Source organism: Chionomys nivalis, chromosome 7, assembly GCF_950005125.1.
Source record: "Chionomys nivalis chromosome 7, mChiNiv1.1, whole genome shotgun sequence".
NCBI lineage: Eukaryota > Metazoa > Chordata > Mammalia > Rodentia > Cricetidae > Chionomys > Chionomys nivalis.
The window spans coordinates 29,466,551-29,494,152 of record NC_080092.1 but is presented as its reverse complement, the minus strand read 5'-3'; the positions used below and the strand labels follow the sequence as shown (position 1 = coordinate 29,494,152).

General features: G+C 39.6%; 1 protein-coding gene across 5 annotated transcripts in view; it reads left to right on the top strand.

Moving 5' to 3' along the window:
• Positions 1 to 13,901, top strand: part of Sgcd (sarcoglycan delta) — a 919,076-nt gene extending 905,175 nt beyond the window's left edge. For all 5 annotated transcript variants that reach the window (XM_057774534.1, XM_057774535.1, XM_057774537.1 and 2 more), the window contains 2 exons: positions 3,933 to 4,056; positions 5,771 to 13,901. In XM_057774534.1, the coding sequence (XP_057630517.1) occupies positions 3,933 to 4,056; positions 5,771 to 5,944 (298 nt within the window). In that variant the 3' untranslated portion in view covers positions 5,945 to 13,901. The remainder of the gene's footprint in view (positions 1 to 3,932; positions 4,057 to 5,770) is intronic.
• Positions 13,902 to 27,602: the final 13,701 nt, after the last annotated feature.

Here is a 27,602-nt window from a genome sequence, read left to right as displayed (position 1 = left end):
TTTACAGGGTAGCAATATAGCTGGGGGAAAACTGTTTTCCTAGAAGTGATACAGCCCAGTAAAGCAACATATTGACTTTGATTTCTACTAAATTTGGTTAAAGTCTGGTTTTTGTCATTTGACTGCAAATATAACCCTGATCGAGGCTTTTAAGAATAGTTACCTGTTTATAACAACCAAAACTATTAGGGCACTAAATTAACTGGGTTTTAAGAAGAATAAGATCCCACATATGATGCATGTTTACAGTGTCACCTCATAAATCTTCAGTAAAACTAGAGAATATGGTTGTAGGAAGAAATAAGACCACAGCCAAAAATTTAATTCAGAAGTACCGACTTGAAGTAAAAGTCTGGCAACCTGAGTTCAATCCTGGAAATTCATGTCAAAATGGAGGAGAGAACCAAACTGTCTTCTGACCTCCACATGTTCACAGTGGCACATATGCCTGTCCATCACACAAAAGTGATAAATACATTTCTAAAAGAAAAATAAAGACCAACAAAGTAAATCAGATCAAATTCTATATGGTTGGGTAGTATAGGAGTTCAAATCTTCCCTAGGAAGATTAGAGAGGTTTTGAAAAGAAAGATATTCTATATCTATCTGTAAAGTCCAGTAAAGTGAAGGAAACACTGGAGACAAATGGTTACAAGAAGGTCCAATGGTCTAAGTTAGTGACAACCTAGTCTACAAAAGAGAGGGGGGTGAGTTTAATGCTGACTTAACTGGTTAAATAAGAGGAGATAGAGATGGAAAGGGAATGAAGGAAGACAGCAGTGTCGCTGATGAGCTGAGCAGGGAGTAGTATTAAAAGAATGGAGATGCATGATACAGGGAGAAAGAGATTAATATTAGTAGAAGCAAAGATAAAAAAAACTCCAGATGATCTACCTTAGTCATCCAGACTCTGTAGGAAGGAAGGAAGGAAGGAAGGAAGGAAGGAAGGAAGGAAGGAAGGAAGGAAGGAAGGAAGGAAGGAAGGAAGGAAGGAAGGAAGGAAGGAAAGGTAAAAGGAAAATGGCCCCAAGTTATCTGCCTGTCTCAGGAGCAAGATCACCAACATGAGACAAGCTCCTGGATTAGATGAAAATATAGACTTGGTACCCTGCATAGACATCACTTCCTTTTGTGCTAGCAACAAAACTTCATCCACATTGCACTGAGATTATTCCCAGGCCATGAGAAAGGTCCTATGCAAACGGAGTAAGTCCTATAATAAGAAAAAACATGCCTGACTGGGCCAACTTTGGTGAAGGTCTTGTGATGAGACCATGGGTTGGAGAGATTGTCACCACACACAGGGAGTGAGATCAGTAAGAAAAGAATGAACTAAGTAGAATGAAAAGCCTTTTGTAAGGAGAAGTATGGTGGCCCTGTAGAGTTATTATAGGGCAGGGAAACCTTCAAGGACAAGGCTGCTTCCTGGAAGTGGTTGAGAACAGGAAGGGTGCAGGAGCCTTCCCAGAACCTGTCTTGATATCCAGGGATCTCTCTGTGGTGATAACTCACTAGCTAATTTGTTCTTGTGGCCATTTTCCTGAGGCACTAAAGGGTTTGCTCTAGCCACGTATGGAGTGGTAAAAAAGAACAGGTAGCCAGCCATTGGCAAAAAGGATGATATCACTTTTCAACACTTTCAGGAAATATGAAAGTTAGAAACATTAACTAGGAAAACTGACCTGAAGAAGAAAGGCAATTCTATAGTCATTACAGGTCCTGCTCCTTGGCTGAGTTTCTTTTTCTGTAACAGAGAGGTTCTTCATGAATCCCGATGTGATAACACTGTTAAAATCTAGAATATTAATGGGAATGATTGAGCCTTTTCTCATTAAAGTGGGCTAGTCAAAAAATTTGAGGCATAGCATCCCCTGCTTTGCCATTATAATTAGCATAGAACAGGGTTAATTTTTCTTACAATCAATAAAATTGACTCATTATTTTGCATTTTCAAAAATGCATAGAGACATAGACTCAGTGCTGAACTGTAATCAAGATATCTATCACTGTTGTGCCACCCAAAGTGATCCCTCTTCATGTCCCAGATAGTTCCCCTCCCAGATCCAAGCAGCCCTTGGTCTATTCTAAATCTACATCATAGGGTAAGACTCAAGAACTCTTTTTTGCTGGGATAATAACAATGCCAACACCAGAACAGGGTGACCATCCCTGATCTGAAAAGTCTTAATATGCTCCAAACCCCTGAAACAATTGAGTGCCACTCGGAGGCCATTGTGTGGAACATTATGAGTTTTCGGATAAACATGCTCCAGCAAAGTCTACTAATAACTTTACTAATAATTTCCAAGCTCGGAAACATGTTTGGTTCCCAAAAATGTCAGGTAAGTAATATTCCACCCAAAATCATAATATTTTAGACCAAGTCATATTTCTAATGCCAGGCCTGACTTAAGCTTTATACGTAAAGAAACTGAGGCTTTGAGAACAATTAGAGAAAAAAAAGAAGAAAAAAGAATTGCCTGTGATTATAAATGTTATAGGTCTGAAGCCACTCAGAGATTCATCAGTTTGACCATGAATAAATTTTAATAAAAGTTTTTATTAAATAGCAGCCAGGACAATAGATACTGGCCAAGTCCATACCTGAGATGCATATGCAGAGTATGATGCCAGATTACATTAGCTAGGGGCTTATTAAAGCAGAACTGACAAGACTATGTATTTTATACCTTCATCCAATCAGAGGCAAGCACACATCCTGATGTACTTCCTGCCTACAAGTGATGGAGCAGACATGTTGTGCAATTGGGGCAACCATGCTTGTTTACAGAAGCAAAAGCATACAGCTTGTTACCTTACATGAATAACAGGCCCCAGCATTCCAGGAAGTTATCTGTCCTTAGGCAAGTGCGGCTTACAGGATAGGGGCAGTTTTGTTTTATAGATATCTTAGAAGCTGTAATTTAAACTTAAAGCATATCAGCCATCACAATAAATGGGACACCTCCCAGCTTAATTTTAAGACTGTCTGACTCATATCTATTTTTTTATTTTAGATGATCTTATTTTCAGTTGTGTGTGTATATGGTGGCAGGGGTTTCATGGGGCAGAACATACATGGGATTGTAAGTGCATTTGAGTGCAGATGGTCAAAGAGGCCAGTAGAGGGCATCAGATATTCGGGAGCACTCTTAACCACTAAGCCATCTCTCCAGCCACCTAGATCTATTTTCTTATCTTAAATTATCTTATTTTTAAATGTGTGTGTATATGGTGGGGGGGGGGCGACCCTGACTTGTATGTACATGGGGTTGTATGTGCCTGTGTGCACAGATGATAGAGGAGGCCAGAAGAGGGCATCAGGCACCCCTGAAGCACACTTAACTGCTAAGTCATCTCTCCAGCCACCTAGATCTTTTTTTTTTAAACTTTGTTCTAACTGTGTCTTGTTAAGATCCAGACAAGAGGACAGAGTGAAAAATTAGAATCCTCATACTTTTAAAAATAGTAATAACCTGCCGGGCGGTGGTGGCACACACCTTTAATCCCAGCACTTGGGAAGCAGAGGCAGGTGGATCTCTGGGAGTTCGAGGCCAGCCTGGTCTACAGAGCTAGTTCCGGGACGGGCACCAAAGCTACAGAGAAACCCTGTCTCGAAAAACCAAAAAAAAAAAAAAAAAAAAATAGTAATAACCATAGAAGAGAGCTATCGGTAAAATGTTGTTTAATTTTACTAATAAAGAAACTAAAACAATCATCAGGTATAAGATGATAAGGCTATGATCCCAGAATACCTTCCTTATCACCTTTGTGAAATGTGGAGAAGATAAAGTCTAGAGCCCTGACATCTGTCACAGACCTGTATGTTTGTAATGCAGAATCTAGACAGATTAGGTTCCTGTGCTGTAGCTGTTGCAACGCCATGAGCATCTGCTTCCTCAAATTCCTTCAATCTGTGGCTTGTATTTCAGGCTGGAGTCCCCAACCCGATCTCTAGTGATGGAAGCACCAAAAGGGGTAGAAATCAATGCAGAAGCAGGCAATATGGAAGCCACCTGCAGAAGTGAGCTGAGACTGGAGTCCAAGGATGGGGAGGTAAGGAGTGGGAAGGTCAGGAATTTGAGTCCACTGGCCTTAGGGGACAACCTTTCTCCTAGGCTGGTTTGCACTGAGGATATTCTTACGCAGTATCAACCTAAGGAGCCCAAGAGGCAGTTAAACAACATGATTAAAAGATAAACCCATAGTGCATAAGAGTTCTGGTTCATTCTTTATGAGGTGCCAGAATAATAGAACTGTGAAAATGAGCACTGTTTCCAAATTCATTCTCTCTCTCTCCCTCTCTCCCTCTCTCCTTCTTTACCTCTCCCTCTCTCCCTCTCTCCCTCTCTCCCTCTTTCCCTCTCCCTCTCTCCCTCTCTCTTCCCTTCTCATAGCCTTAAAATGATTTTTTTCACCCACATAATTAAGTTGTATATCACACCCATGTGACTGAAAATGTATTTAATTTACATGTAATTATTTTATGTTTGTGCTTGTGTTCCTTTTGAGAATGGAAAGTCGGGTCTAATCACTACCCTGAGTCAGAACCAGCCAGAAGCTAACAGGGGCAGAATAGATGGTCAAAGAGTAAAGTGTTGTTGACTCTCTTTACCCCAACACAACCCCAGTCATGGAACACAAATGCCACTTGTCATTTTATAGACAAATTAAGCCAAATTCCTCAAGAGTCTGATTTGACTGCAGATAACAAAGGTATTTTTTTGAAGTGTACATAGGTGAGCTGTTTTATTTAAGAAGGAAACTAAAAGAACAGCCTGACTTTGAAGACCAAACAGTACTCCACCTTGGGTATCTACTTAAAGGGTGCCTAGCTCGCTTGCATAATTACATCCACTCAGTGAGCATCTTTTAAAAAATGTTTGGTAGTTAAACTTTTGCTTTTTCTGTTTTAAAAGAATTTGTCTCATAGAGTCTCCCATTATAACAACCACTTCTCCAAATAGCCATGAACTGCAAGTCATGCTCATGAAAACAGAAACTGACACATACAGGCAACTCATAGCCACTCAAACTTGACCTTTGGAGGAGGTAGTGATAATAAAAAACCTAATGACACCTATCACCACAGCTCTCTCTAGATATAGATATATGTATGTATATAGATATAAATAGATATGTAATATTCTGTTGAATATTAATGCCACCATTAGAAAAGGAAAGCAAGAGGAAGTCTCACTAATCTTTTAAAGCATGGCAATGCAAAATATTCTACTTTCTTCTGGGAACTTCATATTGGCCATGGACATGCAATGCCCTATAGTAAGGAAACCCATTTACTGTGACATTCCCAAATTTAGTTGACTCTATGACACTATTCTTATTCTGCATATCACACTTTTTGCAAAATGCTAACATCAACCAATAAGGTATAATCTTGCTAGATTATAGGTGTGTGTGTGAGCTTAGGATTTGAGACTGTCTTCTTAAGATTTATTTTATGTATGGGAGTGCTCTACCAACTTTATGCCAGAAGAGGGCATCTGATCCTACTATAGATGGTTGTGAGCTACCATGTGGTTGCTCGGAATTGAACTCAGGACCTCTAGAAGAGCAGCCAATACTCTTAACTGCTGAGCCATCTCTCTGGTCCCATAGAGGCTGTCTTACCCCCACTACCAACATTGCTTAGCCCAAATCAGTACTTGTGGGGTTTAAATTGAATGGAATAGTCAGCTCTTTCTGAGTTTCAAGAACTTATACATAGCCGCTCTTGACTGACTCTTCCTTTCCTATTTCCTTTCTCTAGATTAAGTTAGATGCTGCGAAAATCAAACTACCTAGACTGCCTCGTGGATCCTACACACCCACAGGAACGAGGCAGAAGGTCTTCGAGCTCTGCGTCTGCGCCAATGGGAGGTTATTCCTGTCCCAGGCAGGAACTGGTTCCACTTGTCAGATAAACACAAGTGTCTGCCTTTGAAGGACTATCCATAGTGGACAATTGTCGGCAGCATAAAGGCCCTTTTTGGCTTGAGACACTGGCTGCCAGCTATTTTTACTAGAACACAGAAAGCCTATCAAAGACCTTTTGTGTGTGTGTGTATGTGCGTATGAGTGTGTGTATGTGTGGGTTGTGTGTGTGTGAGTGGATATAAATATATATAAATATATATAAATAAATATATATATATATCCTCTGTATAAAATGAGGTTTCAGTACAAAAGGAACCATGGGTGACCCTGTGACATTATCCACTGTCATTTTTCCACCCCATCCCCATCACCCACATGACAGAATCTAAGCACTCATTCAGGATCAGCATTCCCCAGGCAATTTCAAATCACACTGTGGATTGGGCACTTACAGAATATCCATCAATATTTTCAAGTAATCACCTAGCTTCTCTCTGAGTCATTAGAGGCAGTGATGGCGGGAATCTTTGGATCACTCTCCAGTGCTGATATATTAGTATAAAAGATAAACATTTGACCCATCTGTAATCCCAACTCCAGGCAACTTTGTAGTGATGGGGGCCAGCCTGGGCTACAGAGTGAGACTCTCTTAAAAACATATATATTTGGTTTCCCTTTCTTAGCTTCAGCCAAGCTGGTCAAGTTCTTCTCTTCAAGATAAGGATAGGGTATACCCGTAGAAATTAGCCATAGAAACTCAAAATGGCCACCCTACCATTGTAGACCAACATACTAGGAGTTGTGTGGCTAAATGAATGGAGGCAGGGAGGTTGAATTCTGTAAGAATCACCTAACTTCTACTTATTCTACTTCCTTTAAACTCACATATTCTCCCACAGTCAACGAGTAAGAGCTTTGAATCACCATAGAAGAGGATACCAGCTCCTCTACCATAGGATTGAAGCTATTCAATGGCCAAACAGGCAAAGAATACATGGACGAGACATCTCATTTAAGGGAAAACTGTCTCCCAAGCTTTTAGGTTTTCACTTCTGACTTTACCTAACAAATGGACAAAAAAAAAAATCATTAAATCAACCAGAATACAAAAGAGTGAGCCCAGATCCCAAGAGTCATTATTTTAAGATGGAAATCTAACCAAGGATACTATAGGGTCGCTAACTAATTTTCATAAGTTTCTTGAGATGGGTGGGACATGTCGTATTCTCAAGGGCTTGTATAAATTCTCTTGCTTTGCTCTTGTATATTTTGTCAGTACTGTGGTATTCCTATTCCTGAACTCACTGTTTTGTTTCTCTAGGAATCAGAGAATTGCTCATGCCAAATTAATATCAACAGATCATCTGTCCTCATCAGAATCACTGTGTCCCCTGGGCTCAGCAGCACCCGATCCCCATACATGGAAATAGTCTCTAATTCCCGCCATCAGCTACCTCTTCTCACCCTACCTTCATTGCCATGCCCCAGGGTCACCCTGGCCAGCTCTTGTGCTGGGACAGGGGATTACACCATCTCTGTTCAAAGAGGGGGAAATGTGCCTATGCCTTAAGCCAATGCACTCAGCAAGGAGAAGCACATCCTATCTATCTTGTTACCTGTAGTTTATTTTGGGTGGTTGGAGGGAAATGGTTTAGTCGAGACCGAGCAGCAGAAACTGGCAGACAAGCCAAATGGTTTCCACAGCTGGACTCCGAGGAGCCCAGAGTGGAGGAATAACTGGCTTAGCTCATCCTTGATGCTACTGGTGAAGCAACGGCCCTACAATCTTGAAGGGAGTTGTATTCGCAGGCCTGAGTGACACTTGTTTTTGTACTCCACAAGGTTCTCATTTTTCTTACTCCACAAGCTCAACAGTTTGTTATAGGAGACAAGAAAGAGGTTCGCTATTTCTGATGCGACATGCAAAAACAGGCTGAGGTTCGCACCCACAGAATGTACTCCTCGGTTGCTTATTACCACAAAGCAGGGGCTATTCTAACCTGACCCATGACTTGGACTTCTGGCTATGAGGCCAGGCCTGGTTCCCCTCACCCTCTCTGTGTATCTTATGCAGAGGCACTGGGTGGGTCGATCTTAGGACAGGAACTTAAAATTGTTCCATTTGCAGCATGGGAATCTAAAAAGGGATCCTATGAGAGGCCACAGGTTACTGAACCTCTTATAGGCCCTTTCGGCCAGAATCTGCCAGTATCACAGACGGGTATCATTTTCAGGACACCAAAAGCCCTTCCTAGCTATTAGAAGCACCTACCCCATATTCTTCAGCTAAAAAATAACTCTGAAGTCCCTTGTATAAAGAAGATAGGGTTGTTTGGGGGTGGTTGGAAGGGATGTTTCATTTTGTTTAAGAAGACAAATTGCCTTTCCATTTGGCCATCTCACAGCCATTGTCTTTGGATAAGAAGAAACAAAGTTCCCTGAACCTTTCTGATTTCATTTATAATTGTGGGATAAAGTCCTATTCCTTGGTAATTTTATGACAATTAAAAATATGGTGGTCACATGCAAAATTGAATCCTAGAGCAAACAAATCACACAAACACAATAAAATAGTAATTGGGGATATAAATCAAGAAATCCCTGGAGCAATAAATGATATAAAATTCTGGCTAATTCTGGCTGTCAGTTATGTTAAAGGACCACAGGACATCAGAGGATCTCTGGCATGAGAAGATTACTTATCTCAGTTCAGACTGGAAACTAAGATGCATCCTTAGTTGTCATTGAACTCCCCCTCAATCCACCCACCCTACGCTCTCCAACCAGAATATTTGTCCATGATCATGAGAAAAGCTTTCACCAGAATTCTGAAGAAAGGGAGGTCAGCATTTATATTAATGTCTACTGACCCCTACTTTTTGAAAATAGGAATCTTTCTAATCTTTATATATAGTATCTTCTAGACAATCACACTCCTGGGTCTATTAACCAGCTAGTGGGATAACAGGATTCAAATGAATCTTCAGCATCCTAGAACTTCTGGTATGCTAATATTCTTCAGAAAACATTTTACAAATCAAGATGTGATCTCCAGATACATTTATGATGTAGTTCTGTTCAGCACATCTGTTTGGCAAATCTTGGGAGTTTCACTTGGAGGGACTACCTCAAGATGACCTAGGTTTTGAAGAGCTCCATGGTCGTATCTATCTAGGTAGAAACTTGGTGTGTGGTTTCATAATTGTTACGTGACTAAGGAATAGCACTGAAAGACTTGAACTAGCTTTTAGCTTCCTTCATGTCATTCTCTCTCTAAGCAAACCATAGACCAAAGAATACTTGAAGGTTGACCCTATGGAAGGGTCAATAAATAAACTGGAGGCCCAAATCTGACTCCACAGCCACAGACATTTACATGTCGTATATGAGCCATGTCATCTGTACCCCTACTGTTGGCTACATGGCCAGCAAAAAAACATTACGACTATACAACTCTTTGTAGAAAACATTTGCTGACCCCAGAGCTACAGGTCACCTGTAGACTGTGTTAGACATGGTGGGACAGAAGGTGGATTTCTCAGGAACAAGGAGTAGCCTGTGTTTCCACGGGGGCTTGGGAATATAAAACTTGGCTGAAGTTTTAAGAAGGACACATCTAAGAGAGAAGGCAGCTCAGAGGACTCGGGGTAACTGAGAAAGTGGAATGAAAAGCAGCCTGGGAATAAGGAAGCTGTGTTCCTCCCTGGCTGGGTGTTTCTCAGGTGAGCAATGCTTCTCAAGTGAGCAATGCCTGACCTGAATTGAGCCAAGAAGAGCCATCTTGATTCACAATCTTTTCCCTAAAAATACTCAAGTCCATATACACCCACAAAATCTGCATCTTCCCATGTGCCAGAGAGACTTTCATACCTAGTTTCTTTAGAAAATACATCTGACCTTTATGACCTCCATTACCTATACCTCCACTGTAGCCACTTGTTCTACAGCTCCAGTTTAGACCAATAAATAACTGGAAGGAAAGCAAAACAATAACATCTTTATATAGGTAGGAATAAACAGTGAAATATTTTCTATGGAGCCATTTCTAGAAGTGACCAGATGAATGGTAGTTTGTTTTTGCTCTTCAGAATTTGGGTCTTTGTTCCCTTGGAGTGGAGGGAATACAGAAAGAATATGTTTTATCTTCACACACCTCTGCTTCTGTGTGGTAAAATCACTTGCTAACATAGGTCTGCCCCTTTTGCTGATAGTGGTGTTGTGCTTATTGTGATAAACACGGCATCATGATAAATGAAGCTTTGTGGGTGTGAGTATTTACCTTGGAGAGGCAGGATGTGTTTCAATGAGAATATCTACCATTTTGGGTCCTTAATCTACATCACTACAGGAAAGCCCTCTGCCTTTCTCGTGAATGCATTTGAAGAATCAAGTTGGCCAACAAAATTAGACCCAATGAGAGTATCCTCGTTTTATTTATCTTAAACAAAAGATAGCATAATGCTTGGGCCAAAGTGTTGAATTCATCCATCTTTAAGTACCTGATCCTTTATTAAGGATCAATAAAAGAAAAAAAAACCTTATTTATGTAAGTTGCAAACAAAACCAGATCTCCCTCCCCATACCATACACCACCTTAGGAATTCTTAGGAACAAAGACAAGATGATAAAGAATCAGTTTCTTGAATGGTACACTTGCATGACGCACCAGTAGCAGGCAAGTTGGGGAAAAGATCTAATGAAAGAAGTGACCTTAGAAAACAGACCTTTTATCTCAAAGATAAAAAGTCTCTCTGGCAGATTTTCATCACTTCTTCCTTGGAGGAAGGCTTCCCAGTTTCAACATATTTCCATGAAAACAGTGAAGCTTACTGCACCGGGATGTCAGATGTATCTCTTTCTCTGTGGCAATCGGAATTTTAAATTGTACAGTTGCCTCTGAATTTCCCATTCACAAAACCAAACCACTGATCAGTGATAAAGCAGCCACCCGCCCGCTGCTTCAGGCAGCACAATGCACCGTAGGCATTAGCACTTTCTAAAGCAATGTGATTTCTATGAGTCCTAAAAGCTTTCTTCGTAATGGAGTCCTTGAAACTTGTCAAGGCGGGTCTGAATGGCAAAGGGAAAATAATTGCTTGTGGGAGGTCCTCTTTCTGAGTTTAGGTGGAGCACATGTATAGAAGAAAATCCCCTGGGAACACCCACACTCACACAGATTATTTGGTCCCTCCTTCCCCCATCTTGCTTTTGTGGAAATGGGCAGAGTAAGAAATCAGTATCTTTTTCTGAGGAAGAGAAAATGTCATGAGCCTTTGATGCATAGGGGGGTTATGCCACAGCACAACATTAAGGATGCTGTCAGACCCATCCCTAAGAGTTGCAAGAATAGAGCTACCGCAATGCCAGCTGCTGCCCCTTACCTTAAACCCAGCAACAGACAGCATCAGAACACACTTGGAGGCTACCAATTGGAACAGATCAAAGGAACATTTGCTACAGGCAAAAAGTGGCTTTGGAGTCCCAATCTACCTGTCTTACTAGGAAGTCAGAGTCCTCAGCCAAAAGCCTCACTCAGCGTGTTGCCATCCTCACTGACAAGTATGTGGCTTTTGCTTCCTCACTAAATACAACAAACTTGAAGCTGCCCTTGCTGAGAAAACAAGAAAGAAAACTGACATTTAAGATTTAAAAAAAAATCTACCCCCTCCATACCTATCTTCACAGCCTACTTTAATGGACCTCTGTCACTGGAAGAAGAGATAGCTCCAAAGCAGACTGTTCATTTAACTGAGAGTGGGTTGTCGGAGGACGGAGAGGTGGCAGTGGCCGATAGGTGTTTAGTGTTCCCATTCACCTGACTCGTGAGATTCCAGGATCTGAGGGCCATGGTTATTTGTTTCAGGACGGGGGCGGGGAGAGGCTATCAAATTTTCATCACGAAAAGAGCCATGTCCTCAAAACTCATGCATAAAACAAGAGGCTTTTTTGGATCCACAGCCTCCCCTAAGATATGAAAAGAACTAGCCTCCACTTTCCAGTTGTTATTAGAATGGTATGTTAATATTCATTGAACTCTGCACTGGGCACTGTGCTAAATGCTCTGTCTGCACCCATTTATTTCTTCCTCTGAACAGCGCTTTAGAGTTGAGCTCCCAACAAGGTTCCAGTTTACAGATATAAAAAATGGGACCTCAAGAGGCTAGGAAACTTATTCAAATTCACTATCTATAAAATGACCAAGCCAGAGTGTGAGTCTCGTCCCTGGGCAGTTCACTAACATTCAAGTTTGTTTTCAAGTTGCTGGGGAGTGCTTCCCTCCTAGGTTTTAGATCAGACTTTCTAGAATGAAATAGACTACAGAACTTTCACATCTCCGTTTTCTGTAGTTTCTTATCAGAGTTGCATACAATAGTAAGGTGTGGATATGTGGAGCAGACATAGAGAAAGCCTGACTAAGTTACAGAGTCTAGAACAACAATAACAAAACCAAACAACTGCTTTGTTCTGGGTATGAGTCTTGTTAAGTCAGACTTCTAGTCCTTAGAACTGGAGGGAAGCTCACTTGTGAGTCTCGTATGTAGGAGAAAATCTGGATGCTCAGTAATGCATCTGTATGGATGAACAATGCTTTGTTCCCAATATATATTATTTCCTTCTCCTACAGCTCCCTCCAAAAATCAAGTGTCTTATGTGAGATCCTTGACCATATTAGGCTTTCTTCTCTCCCTTTACTTCTAGTAAAATAAAATCATCAAGTAAGTCGGGGCTCAATCTCTGTCACTGAGAGTCACCTAGGATTCAATCTTAAGCATTCAACACCACCTGAAGAAAGCCACTTTGACTCTGTAGTGACTTACTCCCCAGCCCATCACAACTATCACTAAAGGCCATATCCCTCCAAGGTGCAGAATTCTTCCCACTAGAGGCCATCACCACCAATTCTCATGAGTTGGATATGATAGCCATTCTCTACTTAACCAGGGAGCTTCTTTTATATTGGTGTCCCACCCTCAGCCCTGAGGCTGTAGGTATTCTAGCTAAAAAGCAGGAAGCGAATACAATCGACAGCTCATTATAACTGGGTAGCTTTGAACACTGGCACCTTCTGAACACAGAATTGGAGTTTGGTCCATAAGAGTAAATAGACAAGATCTTTTTGGAAAACCTAACTCAGCCAAGGTCTGTCTGAACAGATTACACACCACTATGTCCTTGTGACAGTCATGCTGTCGGTCTCCCAGAACCGAGAGATGCTATAAAGATGGGATGCTTGTGTTTCTATGTGCAGCCTTCCCATGACAGTAGAGAGTCTGGACACTCTCACACTCAGCCCCAGGGCTAGAGCTTGTTTGTGTCCACCTCTCATTCACTAGAATGGATTCACTAGAACTGTAAACTGTGAAATCCCTTCCAATGGTGTCAGTTTCCAAATGGCAAATCATGTATGAGCACCTTTAAGGGGTCTTAAGTCATCAACCTCCCTGGACAAATATTGGAAATCACAGCAAAGGAAAAGGAACTGATGGGTTACATAGGCTAGATTCACACAAAAGCCGCTGCTAGCTGATGTTTCCGTGAGGAAGTGGGGTACATTTTCTCATCTCTCTTAGTCAGCATTTTCCCTCTGAGAGACCACAAAGCCACAGAAACCTACCGAAGGTACCCATGCTTTAGATAGGAAAGCAGGACATCTGTCATGATGGGACTGAATACCCTTTGGAGAAGACACTCTGGGGCGCTTAACAGAAAAGGTGAGGTCATAGAAGTTGACATGGAAGTCGGTTTGTTTGGCGATTAGGAACTTTGGAAAATGAACCTCATCTGAATTTGACCTTTGTGTTATTTTAGGTTTTGTTTTGTTTTCTTTTTCCTCTGGGTTTGGTGCGATGTGAGAAGAGTATTTTAGTTTTGTTTTAAATAACATCGATCCTTGCACACTCTATGCAAAAATTTTGTAAGCATTGCAATAATGCTATGAATTACAAGGAACTATTTTAACTTTATTACACTTTCTGTATAAAAAACAAATTTGTATTTAATATTATTTCAACTGCAGTCTTGTAAAATATATTAATAAAAAATAATGATTGGTAAGAAGGCAAGTACCTTGTCCACTTCTTCAGGGAGCTCCTCTCTCATAGCAAGTAAAATTCCACATTAATCTCTCTTCTACATGGCTTTGATCAATGTTCTAACATGTTAGCTGAGGCATTTTGGCTCTTGGAGAGTTACTCACATGGACTGTCTTATGAAAAGAGAGGTTAAGTTAAGGTAAGCATGACCTGCAATTTGAGACTCGTGATTTGGAACAGGTCAAGGGAAAAGCTATTCTTAATGAATCGCTAGGTCACCCATATGAGCATTTAGAGAAAGAACTCACTACTCAGCTTTCCAAGTCTTTGAAGAAGTCGTTCCCTACTGAGGATACCCCTTCAGTCAGCATCCCTTGTGAGACTATAGAGTCAGGCACTCAATCCTGGTCAAGTCAGTTTTTATCTTTTTTTCAAAGAATAGTCCAGCAAACTCCCATATGGAGCACAGCGAGAGCATCCAGCGTAGAAGGTAGAATCTCTTTGATCTACTCACCACATTCAGTCCTTCATTTACCACATTTTATCCTTTTCCCTTTCCATAGTGATAAATTCTTCTGTGTACCATGTATTCCATCTACACAGAATGCCTCCCATCTAGCGCCACCCGCCCTAGAATACCATGCTTCCCAACCACATGTGTCATCTCCCTGTGGTCTTCATCACTAACCCTTAATTCCACCATTAATTACTTTACCTTATAAAAATGCATTTTATTAGGGTCTTACCTACTTATCTATCTGAAACCTTAGAATATTGGCATTTAAATTTAAAGTTTAAAAACTTGAACGCAAACCTAAATCAATCATCACGATTGTATTATAACGCAGATAATTTCCTTATCTAGAAAAATTTATCACGAATTTTTTCATGTCCTGTACATGACAAAGCAATTCCCATTTACAATTGTATCTTCATCAAAGGCTACCTCTCATTAAATTTACCTGCTGGCTCCCAATAGTGCTGAAGGAACACATTCCTCAAAGCAAAGGGCTTTTCTATAGTAAAAGTCTCATTGCAGAGCAGGGTGCAATCAATGTCCAAAGATGGTATTCAAAAAGAAAAAAAGCAATCTAAATCAAAGAGAATTAAGTTGCCAGTTAAAAGATCGGGTGAAAAAAAAAGTTTAATCATAGTTTAAAAAGAAAAAGAAGCACTCAAGAGGGAGAAATGCAGGCAAATACTGACAAATCAAACTATTGAACTATTGACTTCATTGTTATTACAAAATTAGAGAGCATATGTAAAAACTAAGAAGCTTTAAAGAAAAATGGTTGTGTTCCTTTTCTTCAAAGAAGGGGATTTTTCAAAGTAGCAAATAGATATAAATCAGCAACTACTAGATCTCTTTGTATCATGACCCTATCGTGTAAGATTCTCTAATGGAGCATCCTCCTTGAGTCTAAGAGCCAAATTAAAGGAGCAGGAGTGGGGAATCTGTGCGCGGAGTAATAAACACAATAAACACATTTCAAAAGAAGCTGTGAGTAACACACAGGAATTGGCATCTCCAGTTGAGGACAATGGCAAGTTAACTTTAGTTTGTGTTTGCCAATGTTTTAATAACGCTCAACAATACTGAACACCTGGCAACAAGTGAGAATCAATTTGCTTCTCCAATACTTCTTTACTCTTCAATAGGAGGGTAAAAGATGAACTTTTGAGTCTCCTTGGCACAAACAATAAAGCGTAATCACGAATACTTGTAAAATATCAAAATAATGCCTTATACTTTAAAACGTGATAATATAATCTTTTGAATTATAGTCCATTCGAGTAGGAGACAAGCATTTGAAAGTAATGAAGTTTCAGATAGTATTATTAATCAAAGAAACATGTTATAATCCCAAATAATTAGTCTTCATCTACTATGAGGCCTTATTAAGAGTTGTATTTTAAAAATGATATGCAAAAATAAACAGTAAAATCAGACTTAAAGAATAATATTTAAAGTGGATTATATATATTTATATATATATATTTTTTTTAATGTCACTTGAGGAGAGAGCCAGTTTAGCAATATGCCCCAACTCATTGATTATACATGATGAAGCAACTAAATGAACAGTAAACAAAAGTATAAAACCATGACAAATAAGAACAAGAAAATTTTATAATTATGGGAAGAAACTATTATGCTAGCAAGTAGCTTCTACAAAGTTACAAAGTATAAAACACAGACATACAAATGTACGAGGCTTGATGCATACACACTATATACACACTTCTACGTGACAGCAAAGAGTAACTTCTCTTTGGCTGTCCATGAGCATCAGAATACAAAAATTAAACTTTTCTGACAATATTCTCTCAAAACCAGAAAGATAAATGGATCGTGTGTTCTACATTAACGAGATCCCTGAAATTTAAAATGAACAACATTCTGTTGTTTGAGAAAGGAACCAGCCTAGGTATGGAATGAAAAGTTTTAAATATCACAAATTGTAGAATGAGGTGGTACAGGCCATTAACCCCAGCACCCAGGAGGCAGAGACAGGTGGATCCCTGATTCCCAGGCCAGCCAGTACTACATCGTGAGATGCTCTTTCAAAAATAAAAAATTTAAGAAATCACTACAAACTATATGGATACAAAGTCTTCTGAGATATAAAAACATTTTAATTTGTAAGTAGAGACATAGTGAAAGCATTCCCCATAAGATTCCAAAACCATCAATACAGGGACAAAAATAAATTGACTAAGAGAAGGAGTTCTAAACTTCATGTCTTTAAAAAACAATCTGAAAGGGGCATTACTGCTAATAAATAGTTAAAACAGGAAAATAAAATTTAAAAGTACATGCGTAAAATTAAAAATTGTGTAATTTCTTTATATGAAAAAAATGGAAAATCTCAGTGAGATACAGAACTTTAAACTCACCAAGCATTAAAGGAAAGGTGAGCGCTTGCTTCGCAAGCAGCTATAAAGCACTTCTCATGGAGAAAACTCCGCCAAGTCTGATACTCTTTGCTATATAAATACAACATATACTAAGTATAGGGCGCATCCAGCCAGATGCACATAAACTTTTGTGTGGAAGAATGGAATGTGCTTTTATCTTATGCTAAGAAAAATACAGTTTCCACACAGTGAAGAATAAAATGACCCTTAGCTGTAAAGAGATAAAAATGATGGAGCTTTCCTTGTTTTCCCTCAAGTTTATTTACTTACGTATTTATAATTCTACCTAACAGACATTTTGTTCTAAGAAATATATATAAAATGTTATAAGAAATATACATAAAATGTTCAGGTATAATCAAGTGGGAAATAAATAGCAAAGATAAGCAATAGATTCCAGACAAAACACTGAAAGAGTTTTAAAACTACAAATCAACCATAGAGAAGATAACATTTTCAAGATGTGTGTGATTTCTGTACTCGCTGAGGTTGCAGTAGACAATCACGATAATGAAATAGCCACAGATATGAAATATGAGATGCTTGGAAAACAGATGGATTATCAGCACAAACCAAGGGAAAAACATAAAGATCATAAGACCAATATTTGAAAAACTGACCAGCCATTTATTGGTTGAAGTCAAAAGACTTCGGGGTCATATCTTGAATTATCTCCAGGGACCATATTTAAGAACATTGCTGTTATCTGGTATCTGTGGAGTCCTTGTGTTCTTATAAAAACATGTACCCCTTGCTTTAGGGAAACTCAGAGCCTTGCAGGCTGCATGCACAGAGATCTAAAATGCACAGTTATAACACAGCATGGAAGAAAAGACAAAATGACAGGACAAATGATCATCTAACCCACGATCTGGGAGGAGAAACTAGCCCATCAAGTGCTCGTTTGTTTGGGGAGTTCTGAGGACTTTGTGTGTGTGGTGAACCTCACAGTTCTACTCCAGCCTCAGTCCCCACGTGCTGGAATGAGAAGTACATGCTACCACATCCAAACAGCATACGCAATTCTCAGGTCCCTTCTTCCCTCAGCCCACTGTCATCTAGAAGGTCTATTATAAGTAAACACACAGTGGGGCTGGAAGGTGGGTCCGTGTTTAAAAGAATACACAATTCTAGCAGAGGACCTGAGTTTGACTCCCAAAACCCAAGTCAGGTGGTAACTCCAGTTCCAGGAGAGCTACAGTCTCTGGTCTCCTCCTGCACTGCATTCAAATGTGCACAGACCCATACACATATAGTTACAAATACATCTTTTTAAAAATAAATGTGAAAACCAGAATAAGTGATTAAATATTCAAAGTGCTTATACAGATTAATAATAAAACTCTCAATATATTAATGCATCTTTAAAAGGGATAATAAGTATATATAATTCACATAAGTGAAATTATTCATTTTCTTCCATGCTAAGTCATTGGGAATTAAAACCAAATTAATGAACAGTTTTCAAACAAAATAAGAATATGCCACTGCATTAAATATTCAGTGTAAAGTCAGGCATAGTGATGCACACCTGTAATCTCAAAATTTAAGAGTTATAAACAGACAGGTCAGAAGTTCACGGCTATTCTGACTTTAGAGTGAGTTTAAGGATACTCGGGGTTACATGAGAATTATGTCAAAAAAATGTATTCACTGTAGTATGCAATCTGACTTTAGTAATATTTAAATGATCTTAAAGTATAATACATATAAACTACTAAAAATGTAGTTAAATTTATTACAAAATGTGGTTTCATTAATGCCTTGTTGCTGTTGCAAAATCCCTGACAAAAGCAACATACAGGAAGGGCTGACATCAGATCACACTTCCAAGGTACTAGAACACCATGGCAAGGGTGTCAGTCACACTGTGTCTTCAGGCAAGAAGCAGGGAGTGATGATTGCTAGTGCTCAACCTGCATCGCCACTTTTGGTTGTTTGCTTTATTGGTTCAGTCCAGGAGCCTCGCCCATGGAATGATACTGCTTACAGTAAGATGGGTCTTCCCACATCAACTGACTCAATCATGATAATACCTCACAGACTTGGAGGCTTATATTCTAAGAGATTCTAGATCCTCTCAAATTGACGATCAATATTAAGAATCTGGGAAATCATAGTCTCATGGGGAATAGATGCCTTAATCTTTAGTTTTTCTAACTATCAGATTGGTTAAATCGTGAATATCAAATTAAGGATCATGTTAAATAATAATTTTATATTTTATCATTTAACCCTGAATATAACCCAGTAAAGTACACATTATTATGACATTTGAAAGAAATATTTCTCAACAAAATTGAGAAATGCATGAAGGGAGGTCCTATAGCTGAGAGTTAAGATCACAGATAACTTCTTCCATGCTAGGAGATTCCCTATTTTTTTTCTGTCATATGGAGACATGCACATCTGTGCACTGATGGCAGAAGGGTGGAGACAGATGCACATCTGTATGTTGGTGGCAGAAGGATGGAGACAGATGCACATCTGAGCACTGATGGCAGAAGGATAGAGACAGATGCACATCTGTGTGCTGATGGCAGAAGGATGACGACAGATCCACATCTGTACGCTTATGGCAGAAGGCACTGGTGTGTTCTGTCAGAAAGCTTATAAAAATATTCATAGCTTCTGACCCAGCAAACCTATTTTCAAAATTCACCCTTCCAATAATATTTAGATAGAAAAAGGTGGTTCTCAAAGACTTCTGCACAACAGTAGAACTCAGAAATGAAAAAAGTCTCACAATGCTACCTTATCGTTGAAGGAGACATTAACTAGACAATGGTGTTTCAAGTTCACAAACTATCAAAAAGACATTCCAAAGATTTGTAGGATTTCTATCTTAATATAGCAAAATTTAATGACAAATGTGTAAAAGTGATGTATATGCAAGAGTCAACATTTCTACAGAAACTGAAAGATAAGCAAACTGATATATTTGAGTGGCAATGCTGTGGGCATTTTTGTCATTCTTATATTTATAGTATTTGTGAAGTAAAACTTTCCCAAAATAAGAATAAAATCTTCTCTTTCTATAGCACCGAGTTAACATGTTTTATAGCACAAATAATCTATAAGAAACAAATTTATAGACCAAAAATTACTTTTTTCACTTTGATAAAGAAATATAGTTTACAATTTACCTTTTATCTCAACAGTTGGAGTAATAGGTACATAAATCCCACCACATCCAATCATTGGAAAATAAGTTAAAATAATTTGGGAGCCATAGAACATGTCACACATATAAAATAAGAGATGTTAAGTTGAGGTTGCTTTTACTTTAAAGTAGGGTAGTTAATTCTTGATTGTCAGTGCCACTTCAAAACACCACAAACTATGTTGTTTAAAAATACCAGAGCTTTCTTTCTCATGATTCTGGAGTCTGAGATCAGAATGCCAGTATGTTTCTAGCGAGGGAATTTTTTCAGGTTTCACGTTACCTAATTCTTATGTCCTCACACACAAAAAAGGGGAGGACAAGAGATCCCCCTGGGGTCTCTTTTAATAAAAATAAAAAGATGCATCTAGTTGACGAGGTCCTGCCTTGGCTTCTCATCACCTCTCAGAGGCTCTCTCTGCCTTCTAATTCTACTACATTAGGGGCAACAATATCAACCTGTGGATTTTGGAGAATACAAGCATGGAGTACACTGTAAATGGCAAATATATGTATTTTTAAGATAATTAAAAATCATTTTAAAGCATTAAAGCAATATAAGCATGACTGTTCCTGTTTTCTTCAGTTCTCTTGAGAATAACCATTAATTCTGTACAATGGATGAACAACGATGATTTCTAAGTCGAGCTTTAAAGTATTTAATTTCAACTTCAGTTTATTTATTCAAATCTACCAATGGGCCAAGTTTGAATAGATTTCTGAGTGTAGAGAATAATGCAAATTGAAGATTGCCTTTTCCTCCACCTCACAGAAGAGTGAGATATTTGAAATTGTACTAGCTGCTACGGTGGTTGCAAAGACCTGCCATGGAGCCAATATCCAAGAACAAGTCACAGATAGGTGTTCTGTTTGTGCTCAAGGTTTAAGTCAATTGGATCTCATAAAAGATTTGTAGCAAGGTAAGGAATGGCCCAAGTCTTCCCCTCTTTTAAAAAACGCAAGAAGGAACCAAGGGAATTTTTGGTCGCAACTTGAAATGGATATCTGTCAATTCATTGTGACAAAACCTTATAGAGCTTCTGATCACAGATTAATTAATCCACTTTCATTAGAGTTACATATTTCCTCTAGCCTCAACATTTCAGGTTGGTTGGTTGGTTGGTTTTGCTAAACTGGCTTTGAAATACATATATATTGCACTTGTATGTGTGTGTCTGATATACTTGAACATGACTCTGTGTCCGCATGTGTGGTGATTTGCTGTGTGGAGTTGCATGTACAAATGTTTATGCATGTGGAGGTCAGAGGTGAACATCAGGTGTCTTCCTCATTTGCTTGTCACCTTATTTACTGACACAGGCTCTCTCACTGAGCCTGAAACCTATGTATTTGGGTAGTCTACATCATCATCTTCCTCAAGGGCTAACCTGTCTCTACTTCCTGAGTGCTAAAATTACATAGAAGCTACCATAGCTGTCCAAGCTGGGTACATTTTCAATCCATCCTTCCATGATATTCAGACATCAAAACTTATTTCTCTCACCTCCATGATGCTGTAGTTCATTATTCCTTGTACAACATCTGATTAAACATCCACCTCTCTATTAAATGTATGTGTGTGTGTGTGTGTGTGTATTCCACCTTAACAAGGACTGCACCAATGGACATTGTAACATGGAAATGGCTTTACCCCTAAACAAAGAACTACAGAAAACTTGGCAATCCTGAGAGTGAATAAATGGTCTTTTGAGGGGAAGAACACCCCAAGTGGCTATCCAGTAACAAATGGTCAACCCGAGATATACATAAAAGTAGCACACAGACTGAGTAAATGGTATATATGTATTTAGGAATACTCTCTTTGTGTGATCTCTTGCCTCTCTCTTGTCTCTCTTTGTCTCTGTGTGTACGTGCGTCTGTCTCTCTGTCGTTCTCTCTCTCTCTCACACACACACACACACACTCACACACAAACACATAACAATAATTGCAGAAAATAAGCAATGAATCTGAGAGTGAGCAAAGTGGTTGCCTAGGAAGGATTGCAGGAAAGTAAGGGGTAATGATGCAATTATACTATAATTTCAAAAATATTATAATAAAACAACTAAGCAGGAAAAAATTAAATACAAGTTTCTCACACATACAAGAAAGTCCCGTACAATGGGCAATCCAACAAGCAATGATGAACCCCTCTTCCAATGTTATGAACTGCTACTTCAGTGGTCCAACTCTATTGTTTAAAACTAAATAACTGATAAAGACCGTGAATCCCTAATCCCAAAATCTTAGCTCTAAAATCTGAGACTTTTTGAGCACAGATCCTTCTGTGAGTAGAACAGCATATACTATGAATATTTGTTTATGCAGAGAATTATTAAAATTATTCTATTAAATTACCATAATAACAAGTAAACAAATTCTAAAGTTTTAATTCCAAAACATTTGAGGTCCTAAGAATTCTTGAAGTAGATATATTCAGCCTACACACTGTAATATGGTACCACTAGTTCACTTTCTTTAACCTTTTTGCCTTCTCCCAAATAGGTATTCTCCAGGCAAATCATGGCTCTCAGGGCAAAGGCTGGTGTCCATACAGGATACAGACACAGAGGGGCCTTTCTAATTTTAGGAAGACCTGTGTATGTACTCCACTACTGTCCATATCAGTCATGCCTTTTTTTCCCCATTACTACTGCAAAATATCTGAGGCTGAGTATTTTCAAAAAGAATAATATTCAACCCACAATTTCTAGACTAAAAGTCCAAGGTTGTAAGACCTCACCTGTTTGGCCAGGGAAGGGCTCTCAGTGGCACCCTATAGGGACATTTTGGCAGAATGCCTGTGGGAGATGGGATCTCATGGTGAGACAGTAGGAAACTGTCTTCCTCTGTCCTAGAACCCTAATCAGAGGATTATCTTAATTCCCTCTGTATGGGTACAGATCAGAGGCCCCAGCGACTTAACTACTTTGTGGTACAGTGTACCTCCCAAAGGTCTCTCTTATACACACAGGTGGGACATTCCATAGCACCAGTCTTTGCTACATGCCAGCAGTCATTCTAAGCAGCGAGTGTAATTACCTATAGGGTACATGTACAGGCTGCATAAGAAACACAAATTAGTTCTTGCTGAGATTTCGATTTCATCTCCCAGATTTCTCATGTTATTTATAAAAAAAAAATACTCCAAATTGTTTTTTAAAAAATAATTAAAAATTAACTAAATCTAAACTACTTGTGGTCCTAAGAATTTTGGGCGAGTACGGTTCAGCCCATACTGACATAAATCTTCACATATCAGTGGTTTGGACAGCACAATAAAATCATGCCCAACCCATGGGCCCTGGAGACAGGACACAGCCTCATAGAGAATGACTGCCACCCCTGACCTCAGCCATACGAGTCCCTAACACTCTCACCACCCTACCTTGGCCTTTTTATTTTGTCCTGCACTAAAAGACTCAAATCTCCAATTTAATTTTTGCAAGTGGAACTGTTCTTTTTAAACACCTACCACCATTAAAAATTCCCTCTTCGTCCATCTTGGGTCTGAATGCAGTGTGTGCAGATGCCTTGTTAGTGGTCTAACGAGCTCCATTTCCTTGCAGGAAGTCACCAGCCCCACTCCCCATCCCACCCCCATGATATTCCCATAACTCAGAAGAGCACGAGTAGCATCCACTAATAACTGCTCAATGAAATGAAGGCGCTCGGAGTCGCTTGCTTTTTATATTCCATTCTGATCATTTTACAGCACCCCAGACAGATCTCTGACATGGTTTATAATTTGCATGGTTGACTTCCTTTCTGCTGACAGATCTATCATGATTCTGACAGAATGTAACATGATTCTGTAATAAAAACATTTTATTAGACAAACAGAAGAGGCCCACTTGCCAATGCCCTTGGTAGCCATGGTAAGTTCTTTACGCCAGCCTTTGGTCAAACCTCAGATCTTGCTTAATGACCTCTTATCTTAGGGCCCCTATGATAATCTTCCCTGTTCTTGACCATCCATCTTTTCCTGTACAATAAATACTCTGAACACAAGGGAAGTGAACACAAGGGAAGTGATTATCTTACTTATACTTTTGATTGCTTCTCTCAAACTGAATTCTCATATTTCCAAATAACCTTTCAAATTATCTTATTTAATTGTTCAGTGAGCACGTAATCTAAGTACAATCTCGACATTGTATTGAGAGCTTGAAAAATGAGCCAGAAAGAGACTCAGAATGATCCAAGCAGAGATGTGTGGAAGGGGTAGAGACAGATCTGGGATCTGCTCAGTGTGTCTTCCTTGGCTGAGCACCAGCCACGTGGTAGGGGCACCAACGACTGATGCTCCTTTAAAAGCAGGTCACATGGCACAGAGGGAAAATAAAGAACAACTTATTGTCCAGTATGATCACCAGTTAGTTGTGTGACTGTGCTCAGTACCCTGGAGCCTTTTCCCTGTAAAAGAAATGTATCAGAAAAATGATCTTCACTGGCTCTCATGGCCTGTGTCTGTTTTTTAAGAGTGTGTATGGTGGGGATCGAGGGTGCCGTGGCCAAGGAGGCTAGAATGGTGTAGTTAAGGGGAAGGAGCTTGGTTTTTGTTTGTTTGCTTGCTTTGTTTTTGTTTTTGGTGTTTTCTTCGTGTTGGGTTTCTGTTGGTGGTGGTGTTTTGTTGTTGTTGTGTTTTGTTTGTGTTTGTTGTTCTAGACACAAAGGAAAGAACAGCCAAAAATCTGGAAGATTTGAACATGGTCAGCAGACTGAACATGGCCATGAGAGGCACAGGAGTAGAGAGAGAGAGATGGGGAGAGTATGGGAGAACAGAGCAGAGGGAGGAGAGAGAGAGAGAGAGAGAGGAGAGAGAGAGAGAGAGACAGAGAGACAGAGAGACAGAGAGACAGAGAGAGAGAATGAATAGCTGAAATATCAGGGTTATAAAGGGAATGCATAGCTGAGGTGGGGGAAGCCCATGAACTGGAAGAGTTCAGGGTAGGGGAGGAGGTGAACAGAGACAGGATGCTAGCATGGACTTTGAAAACAGCAACTAGGAATACTGCAGAAGCCTGGATGCCAACATGAGCTCTGGTACACTAACAGGCACGACAGACAGTCATTTGTCCCTCTGCCATTTGGAATTAGGGGAAAATGGAGTTTTCTTTAGACCTGGAACTCTTAACCTCTGGTTCATCTCTCAAGCACCACATCCTCTGGTCCTGCAGAGTGCCCTGGGAAATAGTTGTCATCAGAGTTACCAGTGCTGGCCTCACGCTACACACACACACACACACACACACGGGGGGGGGGGGGGGCGGGGCAGATGCAGTGATGCTCCTACATAGCTACACTTATATAAAATGTTCAAAGGACAGAAATTTGTAGGTATGATGATTAGTTTCTACATGGGACTAGGTGTGATGGGAGGGATCATTACCAACCAGCAGACAGAAGAGAGGCAAATTTTCTAACACAATATCGTACTAGTCATTTTATAACTATGTAAATTAAAAATTTACTGACTTCTATACTTACAATGGGTAAATTTTATGGAGCATAAAATTATACATCAATAAAGCTGTAACTGAACAACACACGAAGGATCAGAGAAGAGGAGGTAGAGAGACAAACTAAAAATATATTGCTAAAGCTGGATGATAAGTACAAGAGTTTATCATTCCTTTGACTTTCTTGTATTTGAAATTTTTTATAGTAAAAAGTTAAATAAAAAGTTCTTGTGCTGAATCATGGTCAGACCAGTCCACTCTGTTTAACTAGTTACTTTTTAACTAGTATGTGAAGATCATTGGTGATGCTCTCATATATTTGGAAATTATAATAAAAAAACAACTAGGCATGACCTCCAAGGTATTTATATAACAGTGGGAAGCAGCAATGTCCGTGTGCAAATAAACAAGACTGTTTGAGTTAACACAAAAGTGCTGCCAGTGAATTAAACTCTCCCCCAAGGAGGTACATCTGAGCTGAGATTTGATGAGGAGAAAGCAGGCACATGGAGTTTTAGAAGAGTGTTCTGACTGAGCTATGTTCTTGGAAAATGTAAGTTATTCAGCGCGTTAATCGGGAAGACTGAACTTTCCCTTGCTTGCTCATTTTCATTTTCTTCTGTAAATTAGACATCTGGAACACAATGACTTTCTTTTCACCTGCTGGGACACTCTGGCTGTTAATCCGTCCTCTGTGGAAGAGGATGACCTTTTGGTTGCTAAGGAGAGCTTCTATAATTGGCCATTCCAAACTTGTTGAAAGATGGAAGGGATACAAGGAGAGCCCAGGAGGCCAGTCAGAAGGAACAGGATGGAGATCATTTGAGATTAAACCAGAGACAGGTGTCAGAAGTCACTAGTCCTAGACATTTAACACTATACTATGTCAGAGACCAAAATGCCAAAAGATAGAACACTGTGGATGTGGAGGGAGATTAGACTCCACAGATCAAAATCTGCCCCTTCGGGAGAAGTCCAGTGAGATATTTCAAAGTTCACTGAGGACAATGCAACAAGACAACCCTCTTGACAACCCCCTAATCTAAACATACATCAAAATTAAACATAAAATGGGAAAATATAGAAATATGTAAGATCATCTTTAGAATGTGATATTCTCACTGTAAAGCAGAAACTCATAGAAATGGATCGTAAGCAAGGCTAACCATCCTTTGGGACCTCTGAACCCCAAGATGCAGTTAAGCAGAGGTTGCTGGAGGTTAAAAGAGTAGTGTGCTCCATGCTGAGCAGAGAACAATTGGGAGGAAGGGAAGAGTAGGACAAGCTCCCCATCCATAGGGGGTAAAGATCAGCCTCTCTCACCACATCTGGAAGGAGGAGGGGCTGTCCTGCTATCCCTCTGGGAAGAAGGCTCAGCTCAAAATGCAAGACCTATTTTCTGCTCTTATGTACTTTTCAGAGACTCTAAAGCAGAAACTGATCTCGAAAACTATTAGAGACAGAAAATTAGAAAAATAGACATCCGGAACTGAAGGGGGAAGGCCTCGAACATGAAGAAAAGTAATACTAAGTAAACAATAGTTCTATAACTTAGAAATGCAATACAAATAAATCAATATTATAGAAGAATAATGAGGAAGAGTTCAAAGTTAATTGTTGTGGCATTATTATCTTAGTTACTTTTCATTGGCATGACAAAACACCTTGACCAACACAACTTATTAAAGAAAGCGCTTAATTTGGGGCCTTATGGTTCTAGAGTGTTAGCATGCATGACCATTATGGCAGAGAGTATGGCAGCAGGCAGGCAGGCATGGTGCTGAGCAGTAGCTGAGACCTTACATCTAGATCTAAAGCAGAGAAAGAACTCATCAGGAATAGCATGAGCTTTTGAAACCTCAAAGTCCCGCCCCCCCAGGGACACCTCCTCCTCCAAGACTATACCTCCTAATCTAATTCTTCCCAAACTGCTAAACCAAATGGGGATCCAATATTCAACCATATGAGTTTGTGGAAGCAATTCTCATTCAAACTGCCACAATCACCAAAGGAAAAAAATAAAAAGGAGAACACAATGCCAACTAACCTGGCATACTTAGGGGCAAGCAACAAGAGACCCTGCCTAAAAGCAACATGGAAAGTGAAGACCAACACTGGGGATTTGTTAGCCTTTCATCCCCACAC